A 20,215-nucleotide genomic window follows, 5' to 3' on the forward strand; every position below is an offset into this window, starting at 1 on the left:
TCCAACATTTTGAATCTCAAACAACTCAGTTCCACTGTGACTCCAGCTGTGATTCATAAAAGGTGTACTGTAAACGAGGAATGTTCGTGTGCATTTTAATTTCGTGAATTTTGCGATGGCCAAGATTCGCGAAATTAAAATGCACGCAAAAGTTCTTGTCTACACTACATTGTATATGCATTAAATGCCAGTGGCAGTTTGCAAAAATTTCATGACGCTAAAAAGGCCGTCAGCTCCACTTCGCGAAAAATTCATGCCGCGAATATATCATGTTTTACAGTATAGTAATTTTTCTGTTTACTATGCAGAATGAAAGCAAATTTTTGTTCGGGGCTTGCCATGAAAAATCCCTCAAAATGACTTCTATGTGGTTGTAGACTGAATTGGAACGTTTAGTGTCACAATCCATTATTTATTGAGTATCTTATTATTAGGGAGTCTGTCTCCCCATGAGACTGGCACACCCTCAGTGCTCAAACTGGTCTGGGAATAGAACAGCACTTGCAGTGTTGTCCTATCAATAGTGCACTGCATGGATGCACAATGCAAGCCTTGTAGAGTTTGCAGATATATTTTGAAAAACACATTTTGAATTCTGCCATGCCACATGCAGTGAGGTAGAAAGCCAGCTAGTCTTAAGCCAAATCCAGTTTGGATGTTTGATAGATGCTGAGAATTCAAATAATATTATACACAAATTTTCCTGTGATCATCATTCACCCATTAATGCAAACAACACATAAATAATTGCACCTAGCATGAATATAGGTATCTTGTATCTCATAACAAGTGCAATTAGAAACCAAACAGTCTGGCCATGAAAACCTCATATGAGGCAAATTGAGGAAAGAGCAAAGAACATAGAAAGAAATGTGATTGGGGAAGTCAGAGAGAGAGAGAGAGAGAGTTTTGTGAGGGTGGTGTGGTGTGATACATGTACCTGTATTTATAAGTGTACAATGAGATATGCTGTAGGCTACAAAGACAGTATACACTGCCGGTGCAGTAATGGGTTTTGAATATCATCATGATTGTTGTTCAGCATATCTGCAGATAAATGAGGTGATATTGCACCTGAAATAGCATTTCCTAATTTCTGTAATAAACAAAGCCACCTTGCAGGAATCTATCCAGATTGATGAATGAAGTGGGATTAGTTTGCTAGTTCAAGACTTCTTCCCTTAAAGATCATATCTGAACACAGAAAGAAGTATATCAGCGGAAAGGAAATAATTTGTTATTTCAAAAGATTTATTTTATAATTTTTAGATTCCCACATTTTTTTAAATCAAGCAAGTTATTCTGTGTATTAGCAGTCTCGTACGGCGATTTCCCATCGATGATCGTGTTTCGATTGTCTGGAGTGATGACGTCGTCATATGAATGGAGTACAGTTGTACATGACGCAAAGCAGTGCACACGCGTAGTTTGACTCGACTGTGCTGCTGTATGACTGACTGTAGGCCTACAGTACTCTACACTCAATTGCCTATAGGCTTATTGGTACACTGCACCAGTAGTTTATAGTGTTCTAGGTCGGAAAATTCTTGACAACCAGAATATTTTCACCTAAATTCAGTTCAACTGTTCAAAATGACCGACTTTAACATGACAACTCGGACCAGTTTTATTTCTTATCATGTTAGGAAAGGAAATGAATGTTACTTTAAAACGATTGAATTGAATCTGTAGGACCACAATTATTTCGTAGGAAGACTTTCTCATGCTAGCTGCACTGTGTGAGTTATCTTGATTTACACACATAACTTTATATTTGCCCTTGTCTGACATTTATTGTGTGGAAAAATTCCTGTTAAGAGTAATTGTTAAAGTTAGAACAATTTACTATCATTGAAAAAAAAATGTTTGAAAGCAACAGCAGTGATATAAAAGAAAGGACATGTGCCTCTTGACCAATCAGGATTGGACTGACTCCGATTACTAATCAGCTGAGGAGTGGGCCAAAGACTGCATGGGGCAAAGATTATAGACTTAACTTTTCCTAAACAGGCATTTTTCTGGCAATTGAGGTTAAAGAGATGGTATAGTATTGGTTGAGGTGAGGATTTGGCTTTTAACTTTTTGTGAGATACCAAGAAACTACTTGTGAAATAGTACAGAGTATACCATTCATTCTAAGAGGAATTCAAAGTTTATTAAATGATGAAAATCATTTTTGGAATGGCTGGGACATCAAAAACGAAGTAAAACAAAGCCATTGTAATAAAAGGTGGGTCCCACCTTTTCTTCGGATCGCTCTGTTTTGGGTATCTCGGCCATTTCAGAACCAATTTTCATCAAATAAACTTTGAATTCCTCTTTGAATTGCAGGCTCTTTCATATTTTATAAGAGGTTTCTCACTCTCTCACCAAAAAGTGTTAGAAACCTGAAGTTAGGTCTCAACCAAAACTATACAATCACTTTGATAGAGATTTGTTGGTAACTTGCTCTGTGTGTTGATAGATTCTAAATGCAAGACAGATGAATTGAAACCATTGTTTAAAAAATTGTGAAAAAAAGGTCATCTCTATTGCTTTTTCTTGCCTCACATGACAAGAACTGGTCCTAGAATTGTGCTATGATTTGCTTCCAGATGGGACGACGGCCATAGTTAGACACATGAATAAAATTTGTGCATGAATAATCATATTCTTGGTTGGACTTAGAGGCTGGCTTAGAATTTCTTTGCCTGTTGCCACCACAATTCAGTCCAGAGCAGAGGAGAAAAAGGAAAAGGAGGAATATTTACTGAAATGGAAAGGTGATGCTGGTATGCGCTTCGTTGCATTCATTGTAAATCTTTGACCAGATGGGTTTTTTTTTTTTCTGAAAAGGCAGAGCCATATTAAAACTAGGTTACTTCATTAAATGCAGAATGTGATTGGGTAAACTATAGATACAAGTTGATTGTTTTTGTTTTGATGAAATTTCATGAAGTTTGGAGAAATTCACTTCCTGCTCGCATGAGTTGGCAATTATGTGATGTCATGGATCCACCACTCTCCTTTACAATGAACAGAGATTTTCTGATGTGTTTCCTTTTTTAGATATAAGTTTATCTGCCCAAATGCACTTAATTTACTGGTAACAGGCATTTATAATTTTTTTTTTCCATGGGGAAAATTTAATATCCTTGATTTTGATGTTATTATGTTGGAAAATTCCATCCCTGATACTGCGCTGCTGCCAGTTTGTGAAAGCAGTACAAGGATTTCACTGAATTTTATCAATTAACTTTGAATTCAGACCTTATGAAATGATTAAAAAGTTTGTTCAAAATGGATTCTGTGTTTGGTTGCTCTGCATGTGATTGTATAAGGACTGAGCCTTTTAAAATGTGTTGTTCCAAAGATGGACAGAAAGAGAAATAGATACATGTGTAACTTTTGATTGAAGAGGATTACATGCAACAATCATAAGACATTGAATTAATTCCTCTCATTTATCAACCAATGCAGATGGCTTCAGCAACAGTAGACAACAAATGGCAGAAGGATGCCGCTGACCAGAACTTTGACTACATGTTCAAGCTCCTCATCATTGGCAACAGCAGTGTGGGCAAGACTTCCTTCCTCTTCCGCTACGCAGATGACTCCTTCACATCGGCGTTTGTCAGCACAGTTGGCATTGACTTCAAAGTCAAGACAGTCTTTAGGCAAGACAAGAGGGTCAAACTACAAATTTGGGTGAGTCAAGACCACAGGGTGAAACAACAAAATTGAGTGAGTCAAGAGAAGAGGGTCAAACTATAAATTTGGTTTGAGTCAAGACAAGATGGTCAAACTGTAAATTCGAGAGAGTCAAGACCAGAGGGTCAAACTACATTACTATGGATGAGTTTTAAGACAAGAAGGTCAAACTGCAAATTTTAGTGAATCATGACAAGAGGGTCAAACTGTAAATTTGGGTTAGTCAAGAGAAGATGGTTAAACTACAAATTAAAGTGAGTCAAGACAAGTGGAACAAACTACAAATTTTGGTGAATCAAAACAAGAAAGTCCAACTGCAAATTTGATTGAGTCAGGAAAAGAGGGTCAAACTACAAATATGGATAAGTAAAGACAAAAGGGTGAAACTACAAGTAAAGCTATAGAAGAAAGAAAACCAAAACCCAATGTAAAGACTTGTCAGCTTTTGCTGAGATCCAGTGATCTCATCTTTAAGACATTCATACATGTATGTGTTGTCTCGTCTCGAGACTTTCAACTGGGCATGATTCTAATTTGAAATGCAAGTGCCTACCGGGTGTATCTGTATACTATGTAGTGTGTGTGCAAAGTACTCTGAGGATTTCTATCCTGCAACACAACACTGCTTTTGAGGAGAAAATACTTCCCCCCCCCCCCCCCCCCAAGCAGCCATCTGCTGCCAGCTGGTGATGTCCAAAGGTTTCCATTGTGATTTCTGATTTCTCATTAGAATTATTGATCCACAGGCAGACAATGAATAGGCTGACTAAGTATCACTATGTAAACCTTCAAGCTGTAATTTCTCTCTGGTAGGTTGGTGCAAGAAGAGCGATTGATTGAAATGAGTAACACCACTGTTCTGCCCAAATCTTCCCACAATGAACCCATTTATCAGTTAATGATCACAACCACCATCAGCTAATGAAGCAGATGGGGTTTTTAACTCAGTCACTGTGTAATATTAAACACTAGCTTGTCATCTATGAGATGAATTCATGTCTGTTGATGTCAGTAACAAAAACACACAGAACATTTTCTATCATTTCCTTTTTCAAAGAAATTGTTATTTTAAACAATGTAATCTCTGGTTTTGTTCTGGCTGAAAATATAGTAGAAATAATTATTTGATATGCTTTATTTTTTTCAGAGTGGCAAATGAAATGAAAAGCCATAAGACTTGATATTCAAAAATTAAGCAGTATACTACCTTGAATCTTGAACCTTTAAGATGTTATGTGTTGTTTGAAGGTTTGCATGGTGAAGTTAATTAGGAAGAAAGATTTGCGGTGACACCATGTGTATGTAGTCCTTAACCGGATCGTAGTTTGGAAGAAGAGCTTAGAAAAAGGAGAAACGAAGAGGGAAGCGACATATGGGGGTTGTGAGGAGGGCAAAAAGTGAAGAGTGGGAGACAGTAATGGGCTGGAAGTTGAAGTTGCACTAGTGGAGACAGTAGAGAAAGGAACACAGAGAGTGGTAAGGAAGAATAGTGTGAGAATCAAGTAAGATGTTCGGACATCGTTAGAAGTGGAAAGATGAAATAGAAGGGAAGAGGAAGAGGAAGGAGTTGAATGTTGGAGAATCATGGAGATAGGGGAGAGCAGTGAAGATTCATGAAACCAAGAGGAGAACGAAGTCGGCGAACAGTGTGGCTATGGAATGCGAATGAATGGAGAATGGACGATTAACAGAAATAAGGAGGGGTAAGTAGAGGAGAGGTGAGAATATGCGGAGAGAAGGGAGAGAGAGAGGGGGGGGGGGGGGGGCAATGAAAAGAAGAAGAATAGAACAAATTGAAATTCAAGACGTAAATTGGAGGGAGCTAGTGTAGATCCTAGAATTAAATGCTGCTGCGGAAAAGAAAAAATAAATGGAGAGGAAATTGATGACAGTTAAATCCTGAAAAGGTTCCTGTGGGAGAAATGCAAAAATGAGAAATTAAAATAAGATTAAAGTGTAGACCTGCGGAGAGAAGACAAGAGAAATAACCTGTAAGGAAATGTGTAAATTAAAACTAAAACTAGTGGTCCTGAAAAGGACCGTTGGGTTGTATGGAAGGAAGAAATAAAAAGAAAAGAAGACAAGAAGAGAACAGAACAGAAAGAAAAGAAAAGATAAGTAGTGTAGAAACAGACAAAAGTGTAAGAGAGAGAGAGAGAGGAAAGAGAAAGGAAACACTGAGTAAAGGTACACAGCTAGTGAAAGTAGAGCAAGAAATCTAGTTATAAGAATAACTAGGAGAACCGAGGAACTTGACGTTTCGGGCAGGTTGACTGTCCTTCGTCAGAAGTGAAGCGTGATCTGAGAGGAGGCGGGCTATATATGGGGAATGCGGACCTAGATGGAAGAGGTCGGTCGAGGCGGGCTCGCAGGCGGGCTGAGCGTCGGCTGTTGGTGGAGTGTTGTGGTCGTTGATGCGTTCTATTGTTCTTGAAGTGTGTTAGTGGCGGAGTACTTCTGTGAGGGCTAACTTGGCTGTTAGTAGGTCTTGGCCGGAGATTGGAGTCCGGGTTAGTAGATGGGGTGGACGCCGGTGATATGAATGAATTGTGTCGGTGAGGGCGTTAAGATGTTGTGTGTAATCCCAATAGCAGCTTGTCCATGAAGCTAAACTGGGGTGAGTGTGCAACAGTAGGTGACAGTGTTAAAAGCAGGAGTAGGTGACAGTAAAAAAAAAAAAGTTTTATATACAGTAAAATATGTGTGTACCATCATGTACCATGATGACTATAAACAGGAAGTGATGAAAAAATGTTGATGCAGTCAGTTCTTTGTGAAGTGATGTTCTAGGAATGAAATAAGTCAGACAACTGATATCTGGGGCTGATTCCCTTAATAGCATTTTAAGAGTAATGGAATAACACTTGATGTTCATTTTCCTTTAACAATGTATGTTGTCATGCAAGATATCTGAAGTAAACAATTAGCTAAACATCTTCCTAGCCATTTTACTTTAACAGCAATGTTTGGTCATTTCCACAGTTTTGTAAACTTGCAGACATAAGAACCATGAATTTTGATGGAGGAAAAAAATAAAGGCGAAAGTAATAAACTCTGGCTTTAACCACTAAGATTAATGCTTGATATCACTCATTCCAGTAAAGCTTACTTGTGATAGTTTGGTTTGAAATCTGAACAAAATTAGAGCAGTGTTTCAAATTAGACATCATTTCTACATTGATATACAATTCTTCAATCTTGCCTCAACATCACTTCTGGCTAGAAGTAGGTGGCATGCCTTTGTTATGTAATCCAAAGCCTGACCAAACAGAGAGGAGGCATTTGTGAAATGGGAAAGTCTGCCTCAGTACCTTCTCAGTCAAGCATGTAATTACTCTGCCCCATTGCTAAGGAGAAAGAGCAGGTGAAGCGTGATTGCGTGATGCGAAGGGATGGCATCATTGCTAATTGAAATGCCTAATGACTTTAAAAGGGGACCACTTTAGATTACCAATCTCATTCTGTCTTCGTGAGTCCTTAATAGGAATGGGGAAGGAATAGTACCAGTATGGTCCTTTGTCCCCCTTTTTTTTTAAAGAATGAGAAAATGGACGACAAAAAAGCCACTATCTGAATCATTATATTGATAGCAGGTTTGTGTGCAGCATGGTTTATTGGCCTGATTTATAAAATTCAGTCTTATTAAAGGAAGGGATTTCTGAAGAGGTTCATGATTACACATGTTAACTGGTACAGTCATGTATGTACACACACAAAATGTGCACTTTGAGCAAACTGCAGTCTATACATTGATGCTTTGAAGAGGTTTACCCAAGTATAGGCTAGAGACCATTATATTTCTATGCCAGAGTAATAAAAGATAGTATTTACATGAACCAGAAAGCAATTTACTCCTTCTTGAAATTGTTACTTATATGTTCAATATCCATGTCTTTGCAGAAACAATGAAACAAAAAAAAAAATATCAAATTGGTTTGTAAAATGGTAGGAACCAAAATGTCAATTTATTTTCAAATTGTTTGGAGCCCAAATGTCAAATTTGTTTGTAGAAAGATTTGAACCCACATGTCACTTGGTTTGTAGAATGGTTGGAACCCTAATCTTGATATCTGAAGTAGATATGAAGTTACATTGTAGATGTTTAAAGATACTTAAAACAATTGTGAATGCCAAAATTTCCCTTTATAATTCATTAAAAGCAAGTGACTCAAAAACCATGACATCACCTGTTCTGAAATATCCCTTTGAGCTCATGATACTAATGGTCCATGTATGTAACAACCTAAGTTTTAACAGAAATCAAAGATGATTACTTCTTTTTTCCAATCAAAAGGATAATGTCAGAAGAATTTCATCATGACTTGTGTTGAGTTATGAACTAGAAATCCTTCTTTTGGTATTGATGATATTAGTAGTAATAATAATTGTTTGCATTAGGAAGCCAAATAATACATTTTCTTTCTTACTTCATCACACTAGCAATTTTATGTTCCTGATTATCAAAAATGCCATCTAATTATATTCCTAGTTTGAAGTCTCAGCTACATGGTTGCGGTGCTACTAGTTTCTCTAATGTGTGAAATGAAATCTATAAGAAAAAAAAAATTGGTTGAAAAGGAATGCTTTTTCTTTTCTTTTTTTCTTTCGAATTCTTTTTTTTTTATGATATCTAGAATAAAATCCCCTCCCCCTTTGTATTTCTTAATTTCATATTGCTTAAAACCCATTGAGGACAGGCTGATTTTGCTACAACACATACAATGTACTTCCCATAGACACCTGCCCGAGCTTACTTAGGGCTAGTCTTCAGTAGGTTAATCTTTTCTCTGGTTTGTTATTCTCTTGTACAGTTGTAGACTCTTTCCAAGACTCTTACTGTGTATGTCATATATCTCTCAATATTACTAAAAAAAGAGGTGGGAATTTTGATGCAATCGGTTCAACATGAAATTAGCCTGAAAAAAATAATGTACAAATTTGTTGCTTCTTATGCTTTGATTGGGCATTTGAATCAAGAATGTTTAATTGTGAATTTGTGAGACTAGGGAAGTAAGCATGAAAAGGCCCAGGAGTCTGGTATGCATTTTAGATGCTATCAGTAGTATTTTTAAACAAAATATCGCTAGCTTTAACATGCACAGTACAAAATGGCAGTGCAAGTGATATGTTTTTTTTTTTTTTTTTTTTGGAGAAGCTAATGTCTTTGTGCAAAATGTTATATGTAATTTCATTTCATATCTTTGATCTCAAAGTGGTTATATTGCAGGGGTATAACTGCTATTCAAGTTGTTCATAGTCTTCATGTATGCTATGTTGTTTGTTTATCTTTGAACATGTATTCTAGTCCTGTAGTGTAAGTGAATTTGCTGTCGTATAATGCAGACCAGCCACCTTTTACCATAGTAGACTGTGTACTGCCAAAACCGTTAGTTGCTATGGCAATGGTGAGCTTTTTGAAGCATTTGCTCAATCATCATGAACATACTTTGTACATGTCAGTGAAATTAGTATGAAGAATTCATCTTACCAAGCCTACAATGTAGCACAAAATGTTTATTGCAAGAAAAAAAGAAAGTTGTGCATTCCCAGTATTTTCCTCCTATTCATCTGTCATATTGTTTTTCTTCTTTCTCTTTTTTCTTCTCTGTCTCTTTTTGTCAGCCTCTGGCTCTTCCTGTGTTTGTAGGAATAGGGAGATGTTGTTACAATCCCCCAGCCTAATGTGCTGCCTGCTGATAAACCTTGCATTATTAATCTCATTCCAGTTCTTGTGTAGTAACGTCTCCCCCCCCCCCCATTATTCAACAAGACTGACTCTCCTCCTCTTTCCTGACTCTTTCATGCAGACTGAATATCTCAACCAGCATGTCATTTTCAAAGGCGTGGGTTATTTTTATTATAATTTCTGACAATTTGGCCAACTCCAGCAGGTCTGAACTTGTCTCTTCTAAAGTCAGTCCATGCAACACTTACAATGCTTTATGTCTTTACTTTGTAGAACACACAATTTTATGATCAATACATTCAGCTCTTAGCTGTAGATTTGTACAACATCCTCATTTTTGATAAATGCTAAAGTGGAAATTCTTTAATATTTTGAAAGGTCATTTGTTTTTCTTTGCATTGGCTTAATTGAAGAAACTCCATGAAATTACAGAGTTGAGAAAATATAAATTGTGCTTTTAATTGTAATATTACGTGTACATTTTATAATTGCTAAGTATGTTATCTTATTTTCTGTGAATTTTGTTCTAAAATAACAGCCCATAGTTAGAATTACCCTGGCTTAGCTCTCACAGTATCATGTAACAAAGAAAACTTACTTTCATCACATAAAGTGATGCTTGTCTACAGACCTCTGTGGATTGAATCAATAATAAATAGGGATGGTGTTTGAGGATGAGTGATTAGACCTACAAAGCTCAAGCTGTGTGCCGGAGGATGAGGATTGGGGTATGTATCAGTGTATATGTTGGGGGCGAGAAACTAATGGGGTCATCTGACAAAGAAGACTTAATGTCAGGGATAAAATTTGACTTTTAATGATGAATATACCATACCCTCATTACTGAGAGTGTTCATCTGTGCATAGGTTTACAGTTCATTTATTTTTATTGTCCCCGCCGAACGAGTTCGAGCAGGGGACTATGAAACGGGCTCCGTACGTGTGTGTGTCCGTGTGTCCGTCCGTCCGTCCGTCCGTGTGTCCGTCCGTGTGTCCGTCCGTGTGTGCGTCCGTGTGTGATCAAAATGTTCAAAATGCTACTCCTTCGCCATTTCTAACCCGATTTTGATTCTGTTTGCTTTATATGATAGCACTACATAGGAGCTTTGAAACTTCTATACAGAATTTCAGTTGTGACCTTTGACTTCTTTGACCTTTGACCTATATTGTACATTTTGCTTCAAAATGCTACTCCTTCGCCATTTCTAACCCGATTTTGATTCCGTTTGCCTTATATGATGGCACTAGGTGAGGGCTTCAAAACTTCTACACAGAATTTTGACCTTTGACTTCTTTGACCTTTGACCTTGATTTTTGACCTATATTGTACATTGCCTACAAAATGCTACTCCTTCGCCATTTGTAACCCGATTTTGATTCCGTTTGCTTTATGTGATGGCACTAGGTGAGGGCTTCAAAACTTCTACACAGAATTTTGACCTTTGACTTCTTTGACCTTTGACCTTGATTTTTGACCTGTATTGTACATTTTCCTACCAAATGCTACTCCCTCGCCATTTCTAACCCGATTTCGATTCCGTTTGCTTTATGTGATGGCACTAGGTGAGGGCTTCAAAACTTCTACACAGAATTTTGACCTTTGACTTCTTTGACCTTTGACCTTGATTTTTTTACCTATATTGTACATTGGCTACAAAATGCTACTCCTTCGCCATTTCTAACCCGATTTCGATTCCGTTTGCTTTATGTGATGGCACTAGGTGAGGGCTTCCAAACTTCTACATAGAATTTTGACCTTTGACCTCTTTGACCTTTGACCTTCATCTTTTTACCTATATTGTACATTTTGCTACTGAATGCTACTTCCGGCGGGGACATATATTACGCACCGCGTAATTTCTACTTTTCCTTGTTGAGGCTTCTTTGTGTAGTCCCAAACAGGCATACTGTAAAAAGGGATATTTTCGCGCGACTTATTTTTTCAATTTTTTTTTTTTTTTTGCGCTTGGCTGGGTAAGAAGAGATTTGTGCATTTTTAAATCTGCGGACTCGAGACATTATGGACAGGAACATATGGCAAGCAAAAATATTCGCCTGCTTTTACTTTTGAGCTTTTTTTTGGGTTGCGCGAAATGCGTGAAAATTTCAACACTGCGAAAATTTCCACTTTTACAGTTTGCATGAAAGAATTATGTAATTCGTCACAATTCTACTTGATTTGACAAACTGACACTTTCAAGAGACAGTTTTAGTTAATCCAGTGGTCTTCAAACAGGGCTTGTCCAATTAATGGTATTATTGCAGTGTAGACAATCCAATCAAAATCTTGTTCATACTTGGAGCGCACCTTGATGGGATTCTTCAAACATTTTTATTTTTTTTTATAATAATTGACTATAACAATATATATTATATGGTTGTACCAGACACTAAAAGAGGAAAGAAGTAATTCAGAAATATATTGCTTATGCACATTGATACATGGATAGAGAGATAGATGATAGAAAGATAGAAAGATAGATAGATAGATAGATAGATAGATAGATAGATAGATAGGTGTAGATAGATAGAGAGATAGAAAGATGAGAGAGAAGGTGAAAAAAGAAGAATAAAGGTTTAATCTGTTATACATTATATACATTAGGAATTACACAAAATCCTTAGAAAATAGATAATTGAGATTCAGAGCTGGGATACCATGATGCATCAAAAGTATTCAGTTTAACTCCAGAAAAGAAATTGAAAAAAAAAAATCCATACAAAAAACAGTAAAGTACTGTTACAGAAATAGATGCAAGGGGAAAATATAATTGTGAATGCTCATCAACATGACATTTTATGCAGGAGAGAACAAAACATGTAAAAACATCAAAGAGAGATTTATAAGCAATGTGTAGAAGCAACACTCATCTTTCCTGTTGGAGCCAGGCAATGAGGTATGCATGGAGGAGAGCTGTGGTAAGCACTGTGAATATTGTATTATGATGATAATGATGATGATGATGTGTGCATGGAATACCAAGCCAGCTGTTGGAAGGCAATCTTTTTACATGGATCTCATATTCTGAGAGGAAAGTTGGTTATCACTACAGTACTTTGTTGTGCTTATAGCTCTCTTAGTTTTCCAAGGTTTTGTAACCATATCTTGATGCCAAACACAGGGCAGGCTGCAGAGAGTGCGTGGGCCTTCACCAATTCAAATAGGCAGAAGCCCTGGGGATGCCTCTCTGTAAATATTTGGATGCACATATTATTTAATTCATCTTCCACAGTGAAGTTGAGGTTTGAGCTTTGGGGACATACTCTGGGTTGAATGATCTTTCCTGACGAGTAAGACAATCTCCTCAGAGTGAGGCTCCCACCCATAAATAGCTGCTTCTTAATGGAAGTTTTCTGCAATAAACAGTCAAGATATTGTTGTCAGAACAGGATTCAGCATGCAGCAAATGCTTTCCAATAATGCCTGTTATTTTGAGTTAGGATAGCCATTTGAAAAACAATATGTGCTTATGGAATTCTGTCTGTAGACATGATTTCTTTTCTTTCTTCTTTCTGAATTACTTTTTCCCTTTGAAAAACAAACCCACGTCTCCTGATCAAGGGGAAAAAACAGCAATAGTTGTGTCATTTTGTACAAATCCTGATAAATGATGGTTTCAATTTTATGTAGGGAATGTTATAGCGACAGTTATGGATAGCTTTGATAAATTATGTTAATGAATGCTAATAATTGACAAAATCTAAATTAAACGTCATACAAAAACATTGTACATCACGATAATTGTCTGTTCTTACCCAAAGCTGCATTGAATTTATGGGTATCTAAATGAGGTATGCACATTAAATGGTACACACTGAATATTTTTTTTTTCACTTCTTTTCCTCAAGGCTCAGAGTGCTTATGTCATACATGACGAGATGAAATCACACTAAATTTTTCTACTTTGTCTCATGTAAAAATTACACAGTGGATTTGTTGAAATGGAAAAAGAAAATGCTAGTTACAAAGTTGTAAATCATATAAGATATTATCCACATGTCGTAAATTGTGTGTGGGATGTACCTGAAGTGTACTTTTTTGAAATTTTGAGAGAAAAAACAAGATTTGGCCAACAACATGAGATTTCTAGAATATTATTCCAAGGCAATGATAAACAGCATTAGACACTGCATTGCACAGCAGCTGGTGTACAGTGTCTTTTGGAAGCTTTCCCCTACATGTATTATGCCTCCATCCCTCATAATGCAGGCATATGTTAAGCCTCCATCCCTCATAACGCAGGCATAAATTATGCAGGTTGTCGCTTCGTAAGCAGGATGAAGAAAACTCATTCATTGACTCTGGTCTCTTGGGGCTTGCATGGGATGCACTACCAGCAACAATTCATCAAAGGTCACTGCCAGTTTGTAATTGGGTGATTAAACAAGCTATATTTGCATTTTCTGCTGAGTCAGACTTAGGTAATGGTAAAGAAACACTAAGATATCCATTATGGAGTAATGAATGCTAAAGTAGGAATAAAAAGGAAGCAGTAATTAGCTCCATTGACTATCATGAGAGAGGAAGGCAGAGTGTATGATGGGATAGGAGGAGGAGGAATGGAGAAGTGGACAGTACTGACCTCTGGTCTTTAGCAATGATCAAACTACTCAATCTTAGTGAATCACAAGCTTTTGAAGTCTTCTGGTCTGTTTTGTGTTTGGTGTACGTGGTGATTGATTACTTACTTTAGTGAGCTATGTGCTGGTCAGATTTTTGTCATAGCCTGATCAAGATCAAGCTGCGTGATTCAAATTCACAGAATAACCTGAGATCTTTAGACTGACTCCAGTTATCCCTTGTCTTCCTCTCGCAGAACTTTACCAATTTACAAAGAAAGCCTTTCCTTTCCATATATTTCTTAGAAAGTCACACGAACAATGTTTCATCTTTTGTCATACATCTGAAAGTGGTCTTTTTTATCACACAAATATGCAAAGAGGCTGAAAAAAAGTTGTTAAAAAAATGTTTCCATCTTCAATTTTAGATATGAAAGAGAATGCAGGAATTCTACATCAAATGCATAATGTTGATATGATAAGCCTGAATATATTCACCAGTTGACATATGAGATTATAGTCTCACCATACAAGTATTCTTGTTCAACTGCCTTATTTAGTGAACATAACAAAAGTTGGCGTTCTGAAATTATTCTCAAATCTTAATTCGGGTATTTCATTGTGAAGCATGTGGAGTGTTTTGAGATGCAAAAAACAAAACAAACAAAAACACATTAATAATATTGTTTCTTTCTACAAATTATGAAGTAAATTTTCCATATGTACTTCTTTAATACAATATGTTGCAACTAGTAAATGTTTTGTGTATGTGTGTGTTTGTTTTTGTGTTTGCATTTCTTTTTGGGGGATGGTGTCGCAAAAAGAAAAAAGTAATGCAGAAAATGAGGATATCATTACCCATAAGACAGGATGGTTCTATACATGCTGTCTGTCATTAAAGTGGTTGAGCTCACAGCAGACACAAATCAACAGAATACAAGCATGGGGTCACATTGTGCAGCCCCCCCCCCAAAAAAAAAAAAAAAAAAAAATGCTGTTAGGGAACATTAGATCTCCTTGTTTGCCATGTCAGTGTGAGTGAAATCATGTGACACTATAATACATGCAACTTGATACTTGGCACTGTCTTTTTTTTGTTTTGTTCTCGTGTTCATCACTTCGTGTAACTTTTGTTATCCAACTTCTTTCCATGGTAAGTTCATCCCATACACTGTACTATGGTGGGGGAGGGGATATGACATAGATAAATGAGAGAAATGAAGACCACCACTACTGACCCTTTTAGTGTACCCTGTAAAAGAAGAACCGCTTCTTGTGAAAGAGATTAAGATGTGACCGTTATCACAATCAGTAAGTTATATACCACCTGTTCATGACAACAATTAATGCAGTGTTGACCGGTTACTGTATATTGCTGGAAAAACTATTCTCAGTATGATGTACTGTAGTCTTTAATTAGCCATCTTGAGCTTTTTAAAGGAGACCTCCAGATGATTTTCAGATTTTTACATATGAACAACTATGAATTGGTTACACTGGGTGCAGAGTTTCGGAATTTGTTGTGATTGGGATGAGGAACAGGAGTGTTTTCAAAATTTATAAAAAATCATAATGAACAAGGATGATGACATGGCAGCCTCACAACAAGAATGCATGAGTTGGGGCTCAAGGAAGCAGAACAAAAGAAGAAGGCATGCATAAATTCTACACCAGTGAACTTGTTCTAAGCATGTGGTATTGTAATGAAATTACACTGCTACACTTCTGAAATAAGTGAGGCTCCTATGTCATCATTTTGTTCGGTGTAATTTGTTTTGGGTTTTTCAGAGTATTGATTTCTCTGCTCAAGGACCATAATGAATTCCACAAATCTATACATGGAGCTGTTGATTTATGTATTGCAGGATGTGAAATCATGAAAATTGTCTGGAAGGCCCCTTTAAAGAAAATTTGAAAGATCCTCATCCACATGGCTAATTGAAGCAGATATTTTGAAAGCAGTATGATTGGGTTGACTGAGTATAATACTCATGTAACTAGATTTGTACAAATTTTGTCATGCTGGACATCAAAAGAAATATGTGTGTGGTTTTTCTTTTTCAATTGCTGGACTTACATAGATTGTATTGTGAGAATTTGGAGATAAGATATATTTCACCTAAATATTGGAAATGTGAAGTGTATTTCTCATTATTACATGTCCAGTAAGTTAGTCAGAAGCAGTATCTCTAATAAAGTTTTCACTTAAGCTGATAAGATGGATATGAAGATATGTCTTGATCCCTCTTTTCAAAATTATTTCCTTATCTTGGACCTACCTTTCATGACTGTCCCCTATACCATCTGAATGTGGATGTCTGTGTTTTGTGTTTGTTAGTGAGCGTGATTTGATATGTGAGTGTTGTAGGGAACTCATGCACCATGATGCATACATTATGTGCATTAAATCAGCTGCATATAGATCTAATTTCCAACTTTCTGAGTGGATGTTTGATATCAGTGATGGATGATTAGTGATAGCCACAGCTGTCAATGGTTCAAAGTGATATTTACTATAACAGTCTCTCTGTTGGCTCCAGATATTTACCAATACGCATGTAGATTACTGAAAAGCAGTGTGTTGCAAGATGTGCAGTTTACAAGTGTAATGGATTTTTGCAATTAGACTTTCCATTCTTATTTTGACAGCTCCCTGTTGTTGAAACTTCATACATTGTTCCATGCGCACCTCTCCCAAAGCCTAATGTATTTGACTGTATATCTGTCATACACTAGTGCCTGTACATACATGTTTAAAGTGTAAGCTTGCATGCCTAATAACACACACAAACATGAATGCACAAGCATTGCACACTATTACTCATCCATTTTGTGTGGTTAGCTGAAATGTGATGGTATGTGGTTGCATACACAGAGAAGACCCTTGATATAAATATATTCAAGGTACAGAATGGAGAGATACTGTATGTCATGTGTAATCATGTGAAGATGATAACCTGCTTGGTTGGTCATGCCTTTCATGACATAGGCTTTATTCCAGGGTGGGCTTACTATAATAATATGACCTGTGCAGCACTCTTTCATTGGACTTTCAGGTTCTGTCATGTAAGTTGCTGTCACTCAGTGTCCATGAATACATCTTACTGATTATTTTGTTATATAAAAGTATACCTGTCCGTCCACCTGTCTTTATCTATTATATCTACATGTGTACATGCATGCATATAATATGCATGCATATTAAGTGCATGTACAGCTGTACCTTCATAACTTTATCAGTTAAACGTTAAAGGCCAAAACAGATCTGTTTGATATGACATCTTGAACATCAATATGTAGTTCATGCCAATTCCTGAATATGGTACAAAAATCACCACCATTTCTTGAAAGGTTAATGGTTGTTTTATGATGTATTGTAATTGATATCATCATATGAGGAAAGCCATTGGTTGAAATTTTTGACAGTATAGTGTAAGTAATAGTAATTGAGCATGCGCTTGTGACTGATCAAGTACACACTGCCAAAAAAAAAATGCATAAATTGTGATTTCAGTGTGATGAGTTAAAAGGCCTATCATGGAAATGTAAATGGTTGTGTCATGCAGACTACAATAACCACAACAACTTGACAAAAATTGCACGCTCAGCAGCAACCGTGTGTAGTAATACATTTTAGCAACTGTCATGTGATCAGCATTTGACCTATTGGATAGCAAGAATCTTCGTAGGTTTGTATAAAACATGGCTATTTGATCAGTGTTACTTACTCCACAATGGACTGAGGTTTGAAATACACATTGAAATCTGTATCTATGTGTTACAGAGAATAAAGCTCAGAGAAAATGATATACTGTAAAAGTGGAAATTTTTGAAGTGTTGAAATTTTTACACATACATTGTATCTAAACTTCCTACCAGAAACTAGCGCGATTTCAAATAAAAGCACATGAATATTTTTGCTTGCCATATGTTCCAGTAGTTGATGTCTTAATTCCGCGGAATTAAAAACATCCACAACTCTTCTCACCCGGCCAAGCATGAAAAATTTGTTATGCAAAAATATCCAATTATATTATTACACTAAATTATAAGAGATGTGTGTGACTTTGGATGCAACCAAAAATATCCCAATTGAGCTAGAATGCATGATTTTCTTGGTGTTAATATAACATGATGGAGTATCCCAATGGCATGCAACATTCATATATGACTGGAGGCTCTCCTTTGTTGAAAGGGATGTATGTAATATGAATGGAAAGTGGTTCATGAATGTAAATTTCATTATTCATACTCTACATGCAGGACACAGCTGGGCAGGAGAGATACCGTACGATAACCACAGCCTACTACAGAGGGGCTATGGGCTTCATCCTAATGTATGATGTTACGAATGAAGAGTCATTTAACAGCGTACAAGACTGGTAAGGTTTTGTCTTCTTTTTAAAGCAAGTTGTATTTTAGACATTGCAGTAAATCTTAGTCACATACATGGACATTTAACTCTGGACCCAGTAGCATGGGGTACCATGGATTGTGAAGGCTGGCACAGCTTGGATGTATTACAAAATCCTTATAACGGATTGTGAAGGCTGGCACAGCTTGGATGTATTACAAAATCCTTATAACGAATTTTGTATTACCTTTATGACTGATCTCTGTGTAAATGTACACATCTTGTACAGAACCCAAGCAAAATGCCTTTTCCCTCCTAATTTCAAGCACTATGGTATTGATTCTGTCATATTTCAAAATATCAACACTGTTCTGACATGTTTTGTTTCTCCACAGAGGGAGAATACTCTTTCATGTTTGAAGGTCAGAGTATAAGAGTTCTCATCAAAAATGAAAAAAAAAAGAGAGAATTGTCATGGTATGCAAGGTTAATCAACAATATAGAGAATCAAAGAATGGCATTCCAGCCTAGATAGAAATTGAAAATATCTCCCCAAAATAGAACTACGTTGGCTGTAAAGATCTTACAATATGGCATGAATGTACAGCTAGTACCCTATTAATGTGTGATGGCATGTTACATCCATAGCAAGTTATCATTTTACCTGATACAGCCTTTACTTTGTCTCCTCTATCAGTGTAGAAAATTTACATGAATTTCTCCATCCCCACTGACATTTTTTCTTATCATTGATTTGATATGATCTTGATGGCTGCATCTATGGAAGACAAAGACTGCATTACATGCATGTTTCAAAGTGAACACAGTGTTCAGAGTGTGATACAGTACTATGATACACAGCATCATGATTTCACCTTTGAACCCTGTTTGACCCAGGTGCACACAAATCAAGACATACTCATGGGACAATGCTCAGGTGATCCTGGTTGGTAACAAATGTGACATGGAAGATGAGAGAGTGATTTCTACAGAAAAGGGAAAGCAACTTGCAGACCAGCTAGGTAAGATACTTTCCATCATTTTATACCCACCATTTTGCCTCATTCTTTCATACCACTGTCTAGACGTTCTACATGTAAACTAATGGTTGAAACTTTTGGGGCGGGGAACACCATGAAGAAAATCAAATCTAGAGATGATATGAATATATTCTGTGATATATGGAAGAAAAAAATCAAATGAGGTAATTGCCCATTAGGTTTTGACAAGAAATCCTTTCAGTGTGGTAGGGAATTTATTTTGTTAAAAACAGTGTCCAGTTTTCCACATCCCCAGTTTCTATACAGTTTCATTCAAAAGGCATCTTACTAAAAGGTGACAATACTTTGTTTGGCTGTGTAATTGCATGTTGTAATACACAAATTAGGAGTTTGAAATAGGCATGATGTTTGTACAGCATGTCAGAGCAGTTTAGGACATCTATACAACATCAACTGACTTCTTATTTAGTTCCCATCTTGTATAAAGCAGCATTTTGTTATCATAACTTCATTTGATATGTTATATGTACTAAGAACAAGTCATTGGTTGTTTACTTAATGTGACAACCTTAAGCAGAAGCAGTAAAGAGAAGAGATTATGCACAATGTGCTGACTGTACTGTAATGTGTTTCTTTTTGTTGTCTTATGGATTTTCCTTCAGTTGTTTTTGTATGTAAATGAAGCAGTGAAGAAATTTTGCTTTGTTAGAATGACAGGAGTTCATAGTCACATGTCTGGGCTTTGGGATCACATGCACTGGTTGACTCATTAGGCCGGGACAGCCAGTGGTCACACCTTGGTAATTGATTGGTCACTTTGCTAGCAGGGCCACATCAGTGCAATGGTGTGATGTAGAATTGATGGTCAGTGGAGTACATCTGCTGTGGTTTTGCAGACAGATTCATTCTTTTTTTTTGGGGGGG

At 36.7% G+C, this 20,215-nt stretch overlaps 1 protein-coding gene across 2 annotated transcripts in view; it reads left to right on the forward strand.

The window, feature by feature from the left end:
• The window catches only part of LOC140236692 (ras-related protein Rab-3-like), a 61,925-nt gene that overhangs the window by 20,172 nt on the left and 21,538 nt on the right, over nt 1-20,215 (forward strand). For both annotated transcript variants that reach the window (XM_072316614.1, XM_072316613.1), the window contains exons 2-4: nt 3,460-3,687; nt 18,200-18,318; nt 19,188-19,312. In XM_072316614.1, coding sequence (XP_072172715.1) covers nt 3,460-3,687; nt 18,200-18,318; nt 19,188-19,312 — 472 coding nt within the window. The remainder of the gene's footprint in view (nt 1-3,459; nt 3,688-18,199; nt 18,319-19,187; nt 19,313-20,215) is intronic.

Source organism: Diadema setosum, chromosome 13 (genome assembly GCF_964275005.1).
Source record: "Diadema setosum chromosome 13, eeDiaSeto1, whole genome shotgun sequence".
Lineage (NCBI taxonomy): Eukaryota > Metazoa > Echinodermata > Echinoidea > Diadematoida > Diadematidae > Diadema > Diadema setosum.